General features: G+C 48.3%; 1 protein-coding gene across 1 annotated transcript in view; it reads left to right on the forward strand.

Annotated features, from left to right (window-relative positions):
* Positions 1–20,864, forward strand: part of FAM171A1 (family with sequence similarity 171 member A1) — a 127,346-nt gene that overhangs the window by 83,906 nt on the left and 22,576 nt on the right. Inside the window, exons 4-5 of the mRNA XM_059910145.1 lie at positions 9,555–9,713; positions 14,569–14,745. Coding sequence (XP_059766128.1) covers positions 9,555–9,713; positions 14,569–14,745 — 336 coding nt within the window. The remainder of the gene's footprint in view (positions 1–9,554; positions 9,714–14,568; positions 14,746–20,864) is intronic.

The following is a 20,864-nucleotide window of genomic DNA, read 5'->3' on the forward strand; positions in this document are numbered from 1 at the left end:
GAAAACATACAGTATTTGTCTGTCTCACTTCACTAAGTTTAATACCCTCTCGGTCCATCCATGTTGCTGCAAATGGCATTATTTTGTTCTGTTTTATGGCTGAGTAGTATTCCACTGTGTATAGGTACCACATCGTCTTTATCCATTCCTCTGTTGATGGACACTTAGGTTGCTTCCATATCTTGGCTACTGTAAATAATGTTGCTGTGAACATTGGGGTGCATGTGTCTTTTTGAATTAGTGTTTTCATTCCATTTTCTTCGGATATATACCCAGGAGTAGAATTGCTGGATCATATGATAGTGCAAATGGCTTTTAAACTTTGCAATGAGATCATAGGAGAGTGGGAAGAGAGAACACTTGTCAATTGTTTTATAAGGATCATTTTCTTTGAGAGTTTTTTGTACTTTGCTGAGGAACTGAAAGCTTTCAAGGAGGAGTTTGATGGTGATTCCAAAATGTAACCTCACAATGATGAACCGTAAGGTAGGAGTTGTTGCTCTACTGCCGGCTCTCTCAGACCTTCAGGCTGTCTCGGGAGAAACAGCATGTTGTTGACTCAGAGTGTGATGACGGTAAATAAGAAAGTACCATAAAGATGCCCCAGGCTGCTCGTGGCTGCACTGTCGTCAGGCCAGCTGGCACCACCCAAACCGGCGGTGTCCATCCTGCTGGGCCTCTTCGCTGGTCTCTTTACGGTCCCCAGGACAGTCCCCTTTCTGTTCCCCAGGCAGTGCTGTCAGACTCTCCCACGCTCTGCACGCACCCCCGACCTGCGTGCCCTCCTCTTAGCCATGACCTTGACGATGGTTCCAGGGAACACAGAGGCCATCGGGGGAGGCTGGCTTCGGTGGCCCGCTTTTCTGCATCCCCTTCTAAGGGGACAGTGTGACGTGTCTCCCCGTGGCTCCTCTCCCACCAGGAGCCCCTTCACATTACAGTCCAGCCCTCTAGTCTCCCCACCTCCCACCTCCCTCTGTTTGTGCCGCATCTTCCATCTTTCTCCTCTGGTTCTTTCTCAGCTCCCAGAATTACGAAGCCTGCCCTTCCAAGGAAACCCATCTTACTCCCGATTCCTCATTTCCTTTCCCACTCAAACTTCGGAGCCGTCCGCCCTCGAGAATTTTCTTTAGGGATTTCTCGTGCTGAGTTCGCGGAGACTGAGCTGCCAGCTCCGGCGGCCTCTTCCCGGGCCTCGTCCTGCCTGCATCCCCGAGCTGGGGTCCTTCCTCCTGCACACCCCCTCCCTCCTCGACTCCTGTTCACTGCTTCCCTGTCTCCTCCCCGGTTCTCCCTTCCCCGCCTCGCCCACATTCCAAAAGCGGCTTTCAGCTCCAGCCACCCCCTCTGTTTTCTTCCCCGAGGCCGCTGTCTTTATTTGGAACTACATCATTTCTCACCAAACATCTCACAAGAGCCTGGCTGGTCGTTCTGACTCTAGGATTTCTCTACCCACAGCCACCCCGCACTCTGCTCTCGGAATTGGGTAAAAACGAACACGATTCCTTCATTCCCGTTCCAAGAACCCCCGGAGGCTCTCTCCCCTGCAGGTCGCCTCAAGTTCAGACTCCTGACCGGGGTGCACCAGGCCCTTCACGAGCCTCCCCCTCTGTCCGGAGCCCACGCAGCCTGCACGGGGCTCACGGGGGGGCCTTGGCCTCTGGCCACGGTCCAGATGTCTGTCACCCCTGGAATTTCTCTCCTGGGTGGTTGATGGTTCTCTGCTGAAGCTTCTCCTGTACTTTTTGGGCATCACTCTCTATTTTGGCATCAAAACACTATGATGATTCAGCCATTGCCATGACTACCTTCTCTACCCTGGAGTTCCAGGATGTCAGGACCTTCCTCCTCTTCCCCATCATGTATCCTGTGCCCCGGGGCGGAGGAGACCCTGTCCATGTCATCTGGGTCATTCTGAGGACGCTCAGCGTATCTTGTGGAATCCTCTCAGTCAGGGGCAGTTTCCCCCCAGGGGCATCTGGCAGTGTCACAGCTTGCGAGCCACTCCTGGCATCTACTGGGTAGATGCCACAATGCACAGGACAGCCCCTGTCCCCCAGCAAAGAAGTGCCTTTGTGGCCCAAAATGTTAATAGTGCTGCGAATGAGGGATGGTGACCTAGTCAGAATTGAGACAGACCGTTACCAGGACCCAGTGAGTTGCCCGGAATAACTCATCTTTACGTTTAATCCTATAAGCATTCCCAGAACGGGGTGCCATCGGTTTCACAGAACACCTGCTCTTCAGGAGCTGCCGTCTAAACGGGGAGAGGCGATGGGAAATTATTGCTGATCTTGCACCTGGTATGTACCAGGAGGCAACGTGAGACATCGTATCAATGCATGTGTGTTCTGACCTAACGTCCTAGCAGCCATATCATGAGACAGGCGTGGGCCACGCCCATTTTAAAGATAAAGAACCCAAACCCCAAAGTCACTCAGCTCAAAGGTGGTGGAGGAAAGATAGAAACAGAGCGATATATACACTGACACTCCTGCCCATGTCCTCTTCTTATGGCGCCTCTGGTTAGGGAGATGCTCAAATACACAAATACACATAATACCAGGCGCAGGAAGATCGGTTCTGTAAGAGAGATACGAGTAGAGTTTAGAGCTTGGGATGGGATCCAGAAAGGCCACACAGGAGAGGTGGCATTTGAGGTGCACCTTGGATGATGGGTAGGATCTGCAAATGGAGACGATGCGGAGAAGCTCCAGATGCGTGGAAGAACATGAGCTCGTGCACAGAAGCAGAGCTGCGTGGGCCGGAGGGTGAGGGCCATGGGCAATAATAGCAGAGCATCTGTTCTGATGTGGGCAGATGTGCTAGGAAGGGATGCAGAGGTTGGAATTCAAAGAATTCATTTCCGCCTCGTGCAAACAGAATGACTGTGGGCCTCTCTGGGCCTCAGTTTCCTGCCCCATGAAGAGAGGAGAGAGCTCCTTCTTCACGGGATTGGTTTGTTTGTTTTTTTCAATTTTTATTGGAGTACAGTTGATTTACAATGTTGTGTTAGTTTCAGGTGTACAGCAAAGTGAATCAGCCATGTATGTATGTATATATATATATATATATATATATATATATATATATATATATATACACACACACACTCTTTTTTAGATTCTTTATCCATATAGGCCCTTACAGAGTATTGAGTAGAGTTCCCTGTGCTATACAGTAGGTCCTTATTAGTTATCTATTTTATATACAGTAGTGTGTATATGTCAATCCCAATCTCCCAATCTATCCCTCCCCCCTTATCCCCTAGTAACCATAAGTTTGTTTTCTACATCTGTGACTCTGTTTCTGTTTTGTAAACAAGTTCATTTGCACCCTTTTTTTAGATTCCACACATGAGCGGTATCATAGGATATTCGTCTTCCTCTGTCTGACTTACTTCACTCAGTATGACAGTCTCTGGGTCCGTCCCTGTCACTGCAAATGGCAGCATTATTTTGTTCTTTTTTTATGGCTGAGTAATATTCCATTGTGTACACGTACCACACCTTCTTTATCCTGCTGTAGATTATTCAGTGAAATAATGTGTACGTAAGAACTTTGTAAATTCTGAAGTGCTGAACTGCACCTCTCATGAGAGAACTGGAGCAGCAGTTCGGGTCTGTGTTGGTGTATGATTGCTGCCGCTGTTGTTAATTTGGGAGGCGGTGGATCCATTGAAGGTTTCTGGGTGGGGAAAGGTGGTGATGAGAGCGGAATTGGAGAACCATCAGTAGATGAGGTGGGAAAGGGGTGAGGGGAAGTCAGGAGACTTCTGCGAGAGTTGAGGGGTCACGTCACAGGGTAGTGTAGGGTGGAGGCAGGACGGAGGGAAAAGAAGATGCTAGAAATGTCGATAAGGGAAGATTGGGCCGTCCTGGCACTTGAGCGACTGTGCAGGAGGGTAGAAAGGGAAAGTGATGGTGACAGCCTGGAGTCAAACACAGGTGTTGGGGGGAGCGGGGCTCTGTTAAGTTGCAGAGAAGGTAGTGATGACTTTAGTGCCTGACGGACATCCAAGCCGAGGTGCAGAGGAGCCCGAGGGAACACAGGCGTGGAGTCCTCGGCAGGGCCGCAAGGTAACTGGTGAGGCTCCAGCAGGGAGGAGAGTCAGGCAGGTCAGGAGAGAGTCAGGAACAGCAGAGGCGACTGTGGTGAACCTTCGCGAGCTGTCTCGTCCAAAGTAGGAGGAGAAAAAAGCACTCGTAGAGGAAAAAGCCGGCGACTCTGGGGAGAGCCGAGTGCAGGACCGTGACCCCCGCGGGGGCGGGGAACAGAGCTCATCATTGTGAGCAGCTGGAGGCAAGAAGGCGAGCGAGGGTCACGGGTTTGCAGATTATACAGTCGTCAGGTGACGTTTCCAAGGGCGGCGTGTGTGTGGGGTGAAAGCCACGTCCCTGGGCGTTGGGGGGAAAGAGAGGAGGCTTATGGGGATAACAGCGAAAGTCGTGTCTTGCTGTTGTTTTTCTAGCTGAGGAAGAAAGGAGTATACGTGTTGGTTGGGGAGGAAAAGCTTCTGGAGAGAGATTTTTGATGAAGGCAAGAATAGTGGATGGAGTCACGTCTTGCAATAAAACAAGCAAAAGTTAGGAAACTCGGGTTGACCTTGGGGGAGGGCAGGGGCAGAAGAGGCAGCAGAGAAGAGGGAAAAAAGATTTTAAAGGGCAGACGGAGGGGGCTTCCCTGGCGGCGCAGCGGTTAAGAATCTGCCTGCCAACGCAGGGGACATGGGTTCGAGCTCTGGTCCGGGAAGATCCCACATGCCATGGAGCAACTAAGCCCATGCGCCACAGCTACTGAGCTTGCGCTCTAGAGCCCACGAGCCACAACTACTGAGCCCGCGTGCCACAACTACTGAAGCCCGCGCGCCTAGAGCCCGTGCTCCGCAACAAGAGAAGCCACCGCAGTGAGAAGCCCGCCCCGGTGTTTTCAGTAGAGTTGGGTCTGAGCATTTGGGGGATGCTGGTGGAGCCCCAGGAAGGACGGAGGATGACACAGCTGCCGTGGGGAGTGTGGAGGAGAGGCACCCACGGAAGAGGGACGGACCTGTCCTCCTCCATCCTCCCCTCCCCCCCCCCGGTCAGGCCCCTCCTGAAATGTGTGGGAACTCAGCAGCTTTCATCCATAAACTTAGGCTTAAGAGCATAACCAGCCCCCAACCCGACACGTACCCACTGTAGATCGTATTTACGCTGCGGCTCAGAGTACTTCGACCCTTACGCTCCTCAGACGTTTCTCGGGGCATTTCATCAGGCAGAGCCCGTGCTCCTGTGCTCAGTCCTCCACCGGCATCAGGGCGTGCCGGTCACAGCGTGTGTCAAAGCAGCTGGACCAGCCACAGCCTCTTCGAGTAAACCTGCCCCAGCATCACCCCTCTGTGCCCCCCACCCCTCCAGAAGTGGGGGACAGACACGGTGTCTGGTCAGGGAGCGAGTTCTTCTGCACAGAAGAGGGAAGCGGGGCAGCAGGGGAAGAGGAGCGGGGAGAGGTGCGTCTCCCACTGAAACACGCGGTGTGCCAGGGGGAGACAGAGGCAGAGACACGTGCACAGAGACAAAAAGGCAGAGAGAGAAGCACGCACAGGGGCGGAGAGAAATAGACACACACACAGAGACAGACAGACAGACTCCGAACTGCGAGGATATGTGGTATCACTTATATGTGGAATCTAAAAAAACGATACAAATGAATCTACTTACAAAACAGAACTAGTCTCACAGACATAGGAAACAAACTCATGGTTACCGAAGGGGGAAGAGCAGGGGAGGGGGCAAGGGATAATTTAGGAGTTTGGGATTAATAGATACACGCCACTATATATAAAATAGATAAGCAGCAAGGACCTACTGTATAACACAAGGAATAATATTCAATATCTTGTAATAACCTATAATGGAAAATAATCTGAAAAAATATACGTATAACTGAATGACTTTGCTGTTCACCTGAAACTAACACAATATTGTAAATCAATTATACTTCAACTAAAAAAAATGAGGAACTGGGACTTCCCTGGTGGTCCAGTGGTTAAGAATCCATCTTGCAACACAGGGGACTCCAGTTCTATCCCTGGTCTGGGAACTAAGATCCCTCATGCCACGGGGCAACTAAGCCTGCGCGCCACAACTACTGAGGCTGCATGCCTCAACTAGAGAGCCCACATGCTCCGGAGCCCACGTGCCGCAACTACTGAGCCTGCACAGGCTTCAGAGTGCCACAACTAGAGAGAAGGCTGCGCGCTGCAACAAAAGATCCCACGTGCCGCAACTAAGGCCCAACGCAGCCAATAAATAAATAAATAAGAAGAACTAAAATCTAACATCTCTCAGTAGAGTAAAAAACATTAAAAAAAAAAATGAGGAACCAATGACAAAAGTAGCCACCTCTTTAAAATCTCCCTCAATCTGAAAGGGATACCATTTTAAATTGAATTTGAGGAGGACTTCTTTAAACTTCAATTTATTAAAATTTTAAATCAGAAAAAAAAAAAAAAAAGAATGGGAATGAGACGCCCAGTGGCCCGAGAGCTGGGAACAGCCTTGGTGGTGGTGTCCGGGTCCCAGGCTGGTCCCCGTAAGGCCTGGCTGGGCTGGTTTCCTAGCGTTCAGCAGGACTCCCCTTCATCCTGCAGCAACGTCCCCTTTTCCTTGGTCCAGGCTGAGTGGGTTCTGTTCCTTTCAGCCAAAAGGGCTTTCACGGTGACTTCAACCTGCCCATCTCACGGGGCCTGGAGGGGCACACAGGACCCACGGTATTCTGGGGTAACCCGCCTGGCCCCTGCTTTCTGCCTTGACCCTTGTGAAGACAAGCCCCTCTTTGCGCCGTCACGCAAAGGGCTGCAGACACGCCCTTCTGGCCTTCCTAGTAGCGAGTTCCCCGTTTCCCAGTGCATGAAACCCAGGCGGCAGCAGCATTGTTTCGGCTGAAGAACAGTGGAGAAGAGGAAACAAATCGCAGGACATTCACTAGCATTGAAAGAAAATGATAACAGGAGCAGAGAATGTTGTCACGTGGTTGGGGGTGAGGAGATGGACGAGAAAGGGTTCTCTTTGACCTTCCGTCTCTGAGGGCAGCTCGGAGAAGAAGGAAAGAGGCAGACAGCACGTGCGGGAAGCGGGCTGGGGGAAAAGGGATCGGGTGAGGCACGATGCTCCGGGCCGGCATGGAGAACGCCCCACCCCCTGGGAGCGTGAGGCATCCGAGCCCTGCGCAGACCGAGGAGGCGACAGCAGGAAGACATTGCTTTCGTGTGAGATCAGAGGACAAGGAGAGCAGACTCACAAGAGCTGAAAGTGGAAAGATTCAGCTATGTGTATGCCAGTGCATTACCATAGCTTTGTTTTAGGGACCAAGAAAGGGCATCGATGGTCTAGAACAGGACCGATGTCCGTGTCCACTTAGCTTCAGTGGAGGCGACCGGATCAGATAGGACCGTTGTGAGTTTGGGCACCTGGCTCCCACAGGATCGAAAGCTGGGCCAGTGTTTATGGAGAACCAGTCATCTGAGAAATGCAACCAGTGATTTTCAGGTGCCATCATGACCACCTTGGTCATACATGGTCAAGGCAGCCCACCCCGTAAGTCTGTGTTGGTGGTGAGTCCATTTTGTGGGCTCGCCTGTCAGAAGAGACTTGGATTAGTTGATCCTTGGAGCTCCAGAACTCCGTTATTCTAGAACACTGCTTTTTTGTTTTTTGTTTTTTGTTTTTGCAGTTTGCAGGATCTTAGTGCCCTGACCAAGGATTGAACCCGGGCCCTCCGCAGTGAAAGCGCAGAGTCCAAACCATTGGACCTTCAGAGAATTTCCCTAGAACACTTCTTGATAAGCTTATTCCTCCCTTAAAAGTTTCTTTAAAAAAAAAAAAATTATTTATTTATTAATATTTTTGGTTGCACCGGGTCTTAGTTACAGCAGGCAGGCTCCTTAGTTGTGGCTCAAGGGCTCCTGAGTTGCGGCACACAGGCTCCCCAGTTGCGACATGCAGACTCCTAGTTTCGGCACGCATGTGGGATCTAGTTCCCTGGCCAGGGATCGAACCCGGGCCCCCTGCATTGGGAGCACGGAGTCTTAACCACTGGACCACCAGGGAAGTCCCCTTTAAAAGCTTCTGATCCAGGGTGAAGAGGAACCTTGGTGTAGACATAAAGACCATGAACTCTGGGCAGGGCTGTTGTGTCAGGACATCCGTGGGTGGAGAAGAGGAAGCCCCAGCCGACCACAGGGAAACGTGGTCTCCCTCAAGCCTGGGCTGGGATATATGATGACCAGAACATCAGCGCAGACCACCACGTTTGAGGAACCACTTTATTTATTTATCTTTTAATTAATTTATTTGTTTTTGGCTGCGTTGGGTCTTTGTTGCTGTGCACGGGCTTTCTCTAGTTGCGGCGAGCGGGGGCTACTCTTCACTGCGGTGCGTGGGCTTCTCACTGCAGGGGCTTCTTGTTGTGGAGCGCGGGCTCTAGGCACGCGGACCTCAGTAGTTGTGGCACACGGGCTCAGCAGTTGTGGTGCACGGGCTTAGTTGCTCCGCGGCATGTGGGATCTTCGCGGACCAGGGCCCGAACCCGTGTCCCCTGCATTGGCAGGAGGATTCTTAACCACTGCACCACCAGGGAAGTCCAAGGAACCACTTTATTTTAACCCAGAGAGATGTGTACTTCCATCGGGAAATGCTCCAACTCCCATCTCTATTCATTTTTGTCTTCACGATGTTTTTGCTGGCTGGGTGCAAACTGATACTGCACGTCTGCATCTTGTGACCCTCGCTACAGCAATAGATAAAAACGGGTTCAGGTTTTACAGTCAAAATAAGATCTGGAGCAAAGTCAAACTGCGGATGGTGTCACAGGGTAACTGTGTCACAGGGTCACCAGCTCAACCCATCCTGCACAGAGTTGAGTTTGCTGAAAAGAGCAGTTCTCACATCCTTTAAAGAGGCTCATCATAGAATCTGTAACATGATCCGTCGCAAGTCAGATGCACCCACCGGAGTAGATGGAATGCCAAAAGGCCGCTTCCGCCGAAGGGAGAGGACTCATTACTGTGGGTTCTTATTTGCAATTCTCGTCCAGCTGCTCGTCTGTTGCCCTGCTCTGCTTCAGCTTGTTCTGTGCACTTAGACCAGATTTTACCAGGAAGACTAAGGATGTGTCTGTAACGGTGTCAGAGGGTCTCTCCTGCCTTGTTTGTATCAGGAGATTAATTGTCATCTACTCATTTCACTTACGTGGACTTTTTCCCAAAACACTACCCCTACCCATAGGCGAAGGCTGGGCGGTGAAAAGACCGCTCACAAATAGAGCTTTTTGTGAAAAACCTAAATAACATCCTGTGTCAAAGCAAACGTGACAATGGGCTATTATTTCTCTCCCCATAATAACATGCTGTCACATCTTTGTGCCCCGCGTGAATGGGCGATGTGAGGGGATGTAGGGGTGGAGTGGGGACTGGGAAGCCACGCTGAAATCTTAGAGGAGCTTTTCCGGGGTTTGCATTTTCTGGAAACAGAAACCGCCCCTCCGAGAGGTAACTCCAGGGTTCATTTCCACAGGTGCCCGGCCTCAGCCTCGCGTGCATTTCCAGAGGAGAGCTCTGCGGCTGCCCGAGAACACCAGCTACAGTGACCTGACAGCCTTTCTCACGGCCGCCGGCTCCCCCTCGGAGGTGGACGGCTTTCCTTATTTGCGGGGATTAGATGGAAACGGAACAGGTAACTCGAGGCTCGTTTCTTTCCAGCCGGGGAGTCTGCGTTTGCATCTTTATTATGTGTTTGTATCTTTATAAGTGGGAGAACCCAACCCGAGGTGCAGAAGGACAGATCTGTCGTCTGCAAGTTCAAGGGCACTGAAAGTGTCATTTGAGGACTTCAGCCTGCGCCCCTTTCGTGAGCTTGTCTTCCTGAGCCTCTCTCTTGGTACCAGTTGCCTGAGCTCTCCGTTGGCCAACGAAGTATATTTAATTCCCAGAAGTTCTTTTAACTGAATTTTCTTTAAGTGTCAGATCAGAGTTAGAGGCTTTCTGTCCCCCTGTTCTCAGCCTCGCCCCACTTGCCCCTGGAACGTGTGTTTGTTGGAGCAGCCTGACCAGCTATGCGGAGATGCACTGACCCCCCCCCAACCCGGGCACGTGTCACAGCTGGGAGGGGCGGGGGTGGCCCTGGGCCTGATTCCCAGAGGAGCACACCATGCCCCCGCCCACCAGTACAGGGAGCACTTGGGGGCAGGGAGCCGCTGGGCTCCACCGGCTGAGTCCATCCAGCCTTTTCTCACGACCTCCCTTTCTCTGAGTTTGCCCTCTCTTTGCCTTCCCCTCTGCGAAGAGTGGTGAGGTTTCATGCTTGACTTTGGAACATCTCCTGGAAGGCCTGTAAGTCTGCTTGGTCCTTCTCACCCTAGGCCGGCAGGACACACACTGCTCAAAGATCACAGAAACTAAGAGCCACCAGCCAGAAAATAGGTAATCGTTCCTTACTGGTGAAAGACCGCCCTTACCTCTGTTCCCGGCCGACACAGCTGGGTGCTGACGTGGTCCCCGGTCCTCCTTGTGGTGAATGGATGGTGGCCGAGTCTCAAGCCCGGAATCATTTTCCTGTCTCCCCCTCTTCTTTTCCCCAACACTTTACACGAGTCACAACATAAACTGGAAAACCAAAGGCTGTTCTGGGTTAAATCCCGCTAGGTGTGTACGTTACTGCGTTTCCCAGGGACGCTTTGATTGAATTTCACTTAATCGTCCAGTGCTTTACAGAAACTGATCGTTCTGCAAAAGCTTTTTATACCTGCCACATCTGATCCGTTTTGGAGAATGTTAATAAATGTCTGGTTACAGATCAAGCTCACGTGGTGATTTGTTACCTGCTTTTCTTCCCTCTGCGATACCTGTCCTGAGAAACGTTTCTTCTTCCTTGAGTTTTTGCGTGATGATGATGCAATGGACGTGTCAGTCACTGACCACCAGAGAAGTTGCATGGTGGTCGTCTTTCTTTTCTTTTTTAACTATTTTTTAAAAATTAATTGATTTATTATTTTTGGCTGTGTTGGGTCTTCGTTTCTGTGCGAGGGCTTTCTCCAGTTGTGGCAAGCGGGGGCCACTCTTCATCGCGGTGTGCGGGCCTCTCACTGTCGCGGCCTCTCTTGTTGCGGAGCACAGGCTCCAGACGCGCAGACTCAGTAGTTGTGGCTCACGGGCCTAGTTGCTCCACGGCATGTGGGATCTTCCCAGACCAGGGCTCGAACCCGTGTCCCCTGCATTGGCAGGCGGATTCTCAACCACTGCGCCACCAGGGAAGCCCCGCCTGGTGGTCATCTTAAGTGAATATTATTGGGAAGAAAAAAGTTGACTTTTCATTTAAAGGGACAGGCCTGGGAGGAAAGCAGTGTTTTGGGGAACAGGATAATCCGAGGCCATCATGAAACCTCCATCCAGCCTCCATCACAAAACCCCGAGTTGGAGGAACAACCTCGTTCCTTGGAGCCCATTCAGGTTTTTTCTGTGCCCCAATTCCAAGAGCTCTTGAATAAATTATGAAATCCGAGACGACGGTAAGGTAGAGAAGACGTAAGACTATTGATTTTAGAGGAGTTTGTTTTATTTTAAAATCACTCTCTTATTTCAGAGGGAAGAGAGAAGGTCTGTGGAAGGTTATATTCAATTTGTTTTCCACTGAAATAACTGGCCAAGTTGACCTAGGAAGACTCAGACCTCCTGCCAAGGAAGAGCAGCATGGTGCCTGCCTAGCACCCCAGCGGCCCAGCAACTAGGGGTTCTCTTCTGCCCCACGTTGGCCTCCCGTTTCATAAACCGCGTCTGACAGACTTCAGCTTAGTGTGAGAGCCTGGACCACACAAACCCGTGTGAGGTGACAGGTTATCACTAGAATTCAGCAAAATACACAGAGGCCACAAATGCGGCTGGAGAGAGGCTGGTTTCCCTGCCGTGTCCTAAGGGGGGTTGTTTATTTCCCCCCCTTGGAGGGATCCAGAGTTATAGACAGAGAAACGCAGCCGCGTGGAGATTTCAGTCCCTCCCTCACTTGCTCGTTCCCGTGTATCCTCACGCTCTCCCCTGTGGTTGCCAAGAAAGCGCAGACCTGTTCCGTGACGCCCCTGAGGGGTTTTCAAGGAATTACTTCTGCTAGTAGATCCAAGAAAACAGAGGAGTCAGTAGTATGACTAATGTCCAAAGCCAAACAGAACCGGAGATGCTATCCGAGCAAAACCCCTCCTGTTCTAAGTGATGAATTGGTGGCCTCCTAGCTTGGTCCAGGGTTGCTGCTTTTGCCTGACAGACACCTGTCTTTCTGCGGACATGATGGGAGTCAGGTAAGATCAAGATGAACAGGAAGGAGAGACTCCTTATATAGAGAACTCAGTGTTGTGTTGCCTTCTAATAACGAGGGCTGGAAGGGAAACAGCCTTCAAAGTATGTCCAGAATAAAGAAAGTGGGAGGATAGACTGTCATGTGGAAGGCACGGAGTGGAAGCACTGAGAGAGGAAAGAGGCCTCAGGAGAGCAGGTATACCTGCCTGTGATGTCTTCTAACAGAGAACATTTTAAAGAACATTAAAGCACATGCACCTATAGGGCATGTTGCTTTAAAAGAATATGCCCCTTTCCGCAGTGCTGTTCTTACTTCTGAATGTTTATAGTCGTGTTTGTTCCTTTCTGTAGCCTCACAGGAAAGCATCTAGTCCAACCTCCTTAGTTTTGCAGATAAGAAAAACGGACCCCAAAGCAGGGAAGTAACCCGCCAGAGGCCACGTAAGTAGTCGGTGGCGGATCTGGTACTGGGACCCTGGCTTCCTGGACCAGGGATGTGCAAGATTATAGGAAGGAAGTCTCGAAAGGGGATGAGGGGGGACAATGGGGATGCCATTTCTGGGAATCAAGAGGCAGTGTTAAGTGGGGCGAAAGGATGATGAGTCTGGGGTACCTTTCTGCTCTACCTGCTGCTTCCCCGGCCAGACTTCCTGCCTCGGGTTTGATGAAAGAAGCAGTGCTTCCTGATTGAAAACATTATCTTTAAATTGTTTATGTAAAGTCTAGTAAGTTACTTAATCTCGCTTTGTTTTAAGTCCTGTCTCACTTAGAGAGTCTAACAGAGCCTAGAGAGGTACATTGGAGACCCGCCTTTGCTTCTGTGTTGCCTTTGGGCAATGGACACATTTAGGTCCTCCATCCACAAGATAGTTTGACCAGAAAGATGGTAAATTCTGGGTTTTGGTTTTTCTTCACCCTAAAATGAAATGGCCAGGATAAAAAGATTTCAGAACTTGAATCTGTGCTTCCAACGTGGACCTTTTGATGAAATCCTCATTTCCATGCCTTTCCCTTCACTGGAAAACAGAGATGGGTATGAATCATAAAAGATAGTGCTAACATTAGCCGTATAGAGATTGCTCTACAAAGGGTTTAGCTCTCACTGGTTGTTCAAACTCTAAAATTCACCAGATTTGTTTTAAATGTTTAAATTTAGTCCTCATTGGAGGTTTGCATTAGCTTGGGTAGTTCGTTGATCGGTAGGTAAGTATATAAGTAGCTTACTAAGAAATCCTATAAATGGTGTTTCTAATGTAGCTTAAATTTTTCTATCAGTGTGTTTTCATCGTGTTCAAGGGAAGATTTTAAATTATGACTGAATACATTTTGTATGATATATTATATTTCACTGGAGAAAAATTCTTCTCAAATGGACCGCTTAACTGTATAAATATAATATTGCTCTCATAAGCATTCCCCAGTTTATCTGTAGACAGTCATTAAAGGATTGGCTTGGATAAAAGGCCTCTAATGCAAAATAATTGGTATATTAAATTCCTTTTAAACAGATCAAAATAACAACGGCAACCAAAATAACTCATAAATATTTCAAGTCCAAGTTGTCAGTAGTGTACTTTCAGTAGCACTAAGTTAATATTTTGAAGTACTCCTTGAAGAAATTCACTCCTTTTCTGTTTTCAGCAGTCTCTGATTTAAATCATTTGGTTCCAGTATGGTGGAATTATGGCCGAGTAATTAACATGTGTGCAGTGCTCACTTTGTATGGAAGTTGATTTCAGGGATTTCCACACACACCTCTTCTCCCATTATAGACAATCCCTTCTCTTTTGAGGCCCTTGTTTTTGGGGGGAGGGGCGCGGCATGTGGGATCTTAGTCCCCCGACCAGGGATCGAACCCGCGCCTCCTGCATTGGGAGTTCAGAGTCTTAACCACTGGACCACCAGGGAAGTCCCTTGAGGCCCTTTTTGAAAGCACAGCACAGTGTTTAGAATCTGCAAACCCAAGCTTGGATCAGGTTTGCAGATTCAAACTAGCCTATATCCGAAGACCAGCTCTCATTACTACCCTCTCTGAGCCTCAGCTTGTTTATGTGTAAGATGGGAATTTTACCTACCTTAGAATGTCGTGGTGAGGATTCCATGTGTAAGATGCTGAATAGAGTCCCTGGCTTATAGGAGGCCCACTCCTCAGTAGATGGTAGCTATGATATTTCTCTGTGAACAGTTTCTGCAGCCCCATGTAAGTCCTGTGTGTGCATGTGATGGAGAATGTCTCTTGCTTCCAGGAAACGGCACCAGGTACGACCTGACCCCCGTCACAGCCGTCAGCGTCCACTTGCTCAGCAATGACGGAACGCCGGTGCTGGTGGATGGCCCCATTTATGTCACCGTGCCCCTGGCCACACAGAGCAGTCTGAGGCACAATGCCTATGTCACAGCGTGGCGGTTTGACCAGAAGCTAGGTAAGCAAGCTCCCGTGCCAGCGATCGGCTAACAGATAACTTCATTACAGTTTGATTTCCCTTTTAAGAAGCCTGTGCAAGTTCCTTTTCCTTGAAATTATTGAATGCGTTTGCTCATAGTCATTGCATGGTTTCTTGTGGGTAAGTCTTACACGCTCTTTGGAGTTGGGGCTTTTTTTCACATTTAAGCTAATTTGCTTGAAAAGAATCTTTAAAGGTTATTAGAACTAAATTGGCTCTCCTAACCTTTATCCTTTTAGTCTTTAGATGGTCACATGATCTCTCTTGGTCCTGTGTTCTGAAAAAAGAAAAAAACATTGCCAATAGTGTACAAAAAAAAAAAAAAAGAAAAGAAAAATTACCCATGATCCCACATGTAGAGAAACCCACTAACAGTATTTTGGATTACAGGCAGACCTCGTTCTGTTGCACTTTGCTTTATTGCACTTCGCAGATACTGCATTTTATACAAATTGAATATTTGTGGCAACCCTGTGTTGTCAGATGATGGTGAGCATTTTTTAGCAGTAAAGTATTTTTTAGTTAAAATATGTACATTGGTTTTTTAGGCATAATGCTATTGCATACTTAATTGACTACAGTATAGTATAACATAATTTTTAATGCACTGGGAAATGAAAAATTCACGTGACTTGCTTTATTGCGATGTTTGATATATCGCAGCAGGTCTGGAACTGAACCCACAGTATCTCCAAAGTGAGCCTGTATTTCCTTCCAGCCATTGCACTATGGATGTATGTATTAGTTATCTTTTGCTGCGTAACAGATGGCCCTAAAACCTGTAGCTTTCAACAACAGTGAACATCTGTTGTCTCACAGTTTTGGAGGGTCAGGAACCCGGGCACAGCCTAGCTGGGTGGCTCTGGGTCAGGGTTCCTAGAAAGTTGCAGTCAGACTGTCAACCAGCTCGTCTCAGGGTTCAACAGGGGCTGCACGCACGCTTTCAGGCCCCAGCTCCTCACTGGCTGATGCCCAGAGGCTTCAGTGCCTTGCCACGTGGGCATCCCGACAGGGCCACTCGCAGCGTGACAGCTTGCTTCCAATAGAGCAAGTGACCCAAGAGAAATTTACAAATAAACAAAAAGTACAAAAGCACACGTGGGCAAAATGGAGCTCACCGTCTTTTATCACCTAAGGTCAAAGTGGCCTCCGCTCCCTTCTTTCCATATGCTGGTGGTCGCAGAGCCAGATGCTGGTACAGTATGGGGTGGACCACACAGGTGTGTGAACACCAGGAGTGGGGGGTCATTGGGCCCCCTTAGAGACTGTGTCCCAAAAATAAACATTTAACAGAAAGGGGATTATACGCTATGTACTGTTTTATAACTTGCCTTTAAAAACCATTTGTATGTCATGAACATCTCTCTCTAGCATTATTATTCCATAGCAACTGTTATTCTGCAATGTCAATATTAAGATTGCATGGTATTCCCTTATATGTTTATGTCATAATTCAGTTGCTCAATCCCCTAAGTTAGAAAAAAATTACTCTTCTTACCAATGCTGTGATAAATATCTTTGTAGCAAAATCTTTATACATGGCCATGGTTGTTTCCTTAGGATAAAATTTTAGAAGAAGTGGAATTGCTGACTTCAAAAAGTACAAAATTCTAAAGCTTTTAATACATATTTCCAAATTTTCCTCCAGGAGGTTTTACAGTTGACATTCGTAGTAAGAATGTGGGAAGAAGTATGTGCTTGTGTTTCGGGTTTGGACAGCACATTGGTCCCTATACCCTGTTGGTTCTGAATCCCGTGAAAGTCAAACTTGAAAAGACCAGTTTTCAAATAACCCCATTCAGAGTTTTAAACTGTTAGACCATGCGTAAAAATTCTTGGGGGATTTTTGGTATCAAATGTATTTTCAAAGACACCTAATTCCTTGAGTAGTCAAATTCTAGTTCTAGGAATTTATATTTGGAAATAAATGCTTGGTGGGCTTTCTGGAGTTTGGGGGGAGTTGAGGTTTGTTTTGTTTTGTTTTCCAGTTACTAACAGACCACATAATTATTTGTGTGGAATTCATTGGCTTTACCAGATGCACCGAGCTTGATGTTGTTAGAAGGATCGTGCTGCCGCGTGGACATGTGGCTCTGGGTCACGTGGGCACTTTGTCATTGGCGTGTGTTCTCCACGGCTTGGTGACTTCTAGAGGCACATGGTCCTGATCAGGATGTAAGGAGCCCTGGGCTCCCAGGAGAAAGGGACTTGAGGGAACCCCTGGGGAAGACAGGAATTCTGAAGGGAGGAAAGGACGTGGATAACAAAGCAGGGAAAGAAAGTAGGAAGGAGAGGGGAAAGCTTGCATTTGGCCTCCTGAAACCCTGGATCTGCCACTTGGAAAACTCTAAGGCCTACCTTGGGCGAATCACCTGTCCTGCTTCCTCACTTGTACAAGACGCACACTGATCGAGGCTCTCCGTCCCTTGTCCAGTCTTCCGCTCGCCGTCATCCATCCAGGTTGGGCCCCAACATGCCGGGGCAGTGCTCTGAAGTAGAGCGTGTGCTTAAGAGCAGCAACACTGAGACACAATAGATGGGAATTCCAGCTCTGCTGGCCACCAGCTGTGTGGCCCTGGCCAAGTTGCTTAACTTCTCTGTGCCATAGTTTGCTCAACTGTGAGATGGGGATAATAATAGTATCAATACCTAGTGCTGTTATGAAGAGTATGTTTATTAGTCAGAGTTCTCCAGAGAAACAGAACCAGTAGGATGTGTGTGTGTGTGAGAGAGAGAGAGAAAGAGAGAGAGATTTATTTTACAGTATTGGCTTATGCACTTGAAGAGGCTGGCAAGTTCACAATCTGCAGTGGCCCAGCAGACTGGAGACCCAGAGAAGAGTTGATGTTGCACTTTGAATCCAAAGGGCCATGTGCTGGCAGAATTTCCTCTTCCTTGGGGGAGGTCAGCCTTTTCTTGAGGCCTTCAACTGATTAGATGAGGCCCACCTACAGGAAGTGTAATCTGCTCTACTCAGTCTACTGATTTAATTGTTAATCTCATCTTTAAAATACCTTCACAGCCACCTCCAGGTGTGTTTGATCAAATATCTGGGTGCTGTGACCTAGCCAAGTTGACACATCAAATTAAGCACCCCAAGGAATAAATGAGTTAATATTTGTAAGAAGCTCAGTTCAGTGCCTGGTACATGGTACACCCAAAGAGTTTATTCAGTGAACAAAGGTCTCCCCTCCTCTGCAGAAGGGTTTCTCGACCTGTGACCTCCAAACCACTTTCCCAGATTCCCGTTAGCCCAGATCTCCTGAAGGACTGTTCTCCATGTGCTGCTTCCACTTCTCGACCCACTGCAGTCCCGCTTCTACCTTCTGCTCTCCTGAAACCACAGTCATGAAGTGAAGCAGCAGCTGCCTCAGGTAACCTCCTCATCCCCTTGGACATCTCTGCAGCATCGGAGGGTTTCCTTTCTCTAGAAAGGAAGGCCCGCCTCCCTGGGCTCTGTGCCTCAGTGTCCCCGGGGTCCCCGTCTCCTGTCATATGGGCTCTGCCCCACGCCCAGCGCCTGACTTCCTTCACACGCCGTCGCTGGGGCACCCACCTGCTTATCACACTCCCACAGCCACCCCGTGCAACCAAGTCTGCTCTCTGATCTGTGTTCCTGACTGTCTATTAGACCTCCAACTCTGGATGTCCTACAGGAAACTCGGATTCACATGCCTGAAACGGACCCACTGACTCGCTTCACGTCAACCCCTACCCCTGTTCATTTCTGAGTTTCCTCTCTTGGTGAAGGGTACCATCTACCAGACCATCCAAGTAGAAACCCCAGAGTTATCCCCCATTTACTCTTTTGCTTCACCTCCCTGCCCCACCGGCGGCCACGTCTGGTCCCTTGCAAGGTCATGTTGATGTCAAATCAGCGTTTCTCCAACCTACCTTCTCCTCTCCTTCTCTGGTTACCTCTGTCTAGGTGCAGACTCTTCCCTCTTTTCTGGCCAATTCCTGCAGCCTGTCTGCCTGTCTTCCTCTCTCCTTCCCTCCACCGGGACTTCTGGGTTGCTACTTGGGTTGTCTTTCAGAAGCACAGGCCCCTTTCCCACATGAGAACATCTCAGGGGTACTCATCGTGAGGCTGTCCACGCTCGTTGGCACGGCACACAGATCTCTGCAGAGCTGGTCCCTGCCTAGCTCTCCAGCTCACTCCCAGCCTCTGTTCCCTGCACACCCTCCATCACTCCCACACCAAACCATTTGCTGTTCCCTGGATGTGCCTGGGTCTCCCTCATTACTTGTCACATTGCGTGAGCAGGATCTCTCCTCTGAGATCCCTTTCTCCACGCGCTGAACGGTAATTTGGTTTCTCTCAAGCATGTTGTCCATTCAGCAGTGGCACTAGAAGTCTGTGAGGACACGGCCTTGCAGCGTCTCAGTTATTCTCTGTGTCCTCACTGAGTCTTCCTCATCTTTGAATCATCGTGATCACAGACAGTCCCTGGCACTTGCTAGGTATCTAAGCAAAATGTTTGCCAAATGATTGAATCAGATGGGGAGCTTTTAGGTGTTTTAAGATTCAAGGCGGTTTAAGATATTACAATGTAACACTGGTACTTAGAGAATAGACATGTGGACACAGTGGGGGAAGGGAGGGTGGAACGAACTGGGAGAGGAGGATTGACATATATACACTACCATGCGTTAAGATAGATAGCCAGTGGGAACATGTTATAAAACACAGGAAGCTCAGCTCCATGCTCTGTGATGACCTAGATGGGTGGAATGGGGGGAGGGGGTGGGAGAGAGGTCCAAGAGGGAGGGGATAGATGTATACGCATAGCTGATTCACTTCATTGTACAGTGGAAACTAACACAACATTGTAAAAAATTATACTCCAATAAAAAAAAAGATGACTCTATACACAGAATTTACCTTTACATATCTGTGTGTATATATATATATATATATATATATATATATATGTTTAATGAAAGAACGGGGCTTTGAGCGCCTGTCTAGAGAGAGAGCAGTTATATTGGATTTTCTCCATCCTAGAGCTTCCACCCCTCCTGCTATGATTCTACTCCTTCCTGCCTCTTCATTTTTGAATGTATATAGTTGAATATAGATAAATAAGGCTGGGGTATAAAAGGTTGTGTTCCTGATACAGTGATGCTTTCACTGGAGAGCCACACACAGACGTGTCATAACAATATGGCCCAGGTCTAGAGACGCAGCATCCTTGCACTCATTGGTTTATTTTGTATACAGCTCACAAACAACAAAAGTTTATATTAAAAAAAATTTTTTTTGATATCTATGGCAGACTGAATAATGCCCCCCCTGAATATCTCCACATCCTAATCCCTGGACCCTGTGAATATGACCTTATATGGTAGAGGGACTTTGCAGATGTGATTCAGTTATGAATCTTGAGATGGGGAAATTCTCCCGGATTATCCTCGTGGGCCCACTGTAATCACAACGGTCTGTATAAGCGGGATGCAGGAGGAATCAGAATCAGAGGAGATGGCAATGGAATGACGGAAGCAGAAATTGGAGGGATGCACTTTGAAAATGGAGGAAGGGGCCACAAGCGAAGAAACAGAGGCAGCCGTGAGAAGCTGAAAAAGGCACAGAAATGGATTCTTCATTCAGAGTCTCCAGAAAGAACCAGCCCTACTGATACCCTGACTTTAGCCCAGTGAAACTGATTTCAGACTTCTGACCTGTAGAGCAATAACAGAATAAATTCGTGTTGTTTTAAGCCCCTAAGTTTGTGGTAATTTATTACAGGAGCAAAAGGAAATTAATACACTATAGAAGTCAGTGAAAACAAAGAAATGTGCATTGTTATAAAGCCTCTGAAATACAAGTTATCCAATTCTCTACTTCCTCTTTGGAAATAATCCCCATGGCATTATTCCTTTTGTCCTTGAGAATCTCCATTGTGTCGCTGATCTCTTCCCACTTAAATGGTCTTTTTAACTTAGCATCTACAGTGAAAAATGTAACTGCCAAATTCTTGGCTCTAACAGATTGTATGTGTGCAGAGAAAAGCCAACATTTGGATAGTCATTCAAAAATGATCAAATGAATTAAAATATGTTTTCTGAAAACTTTAAGATTGGATGGACATTTCAAA

This window comes from Balaenoptera ricei, chromosome 2, assembly GCF_028023285.1.
Source record: "Balaenoptera ricei isolate mBalRic1 chromosome 2, mBalRic1.hap2, whole genome shotgun sequence".
Classification (NCBI taxonomy): domain Eukaryota; kingdom Metazoa; phylum Chordata; class Mammalia; order Artiodactyla; family Balaenopteridae; genus Balaenoptera; species Balaenoptera ricei.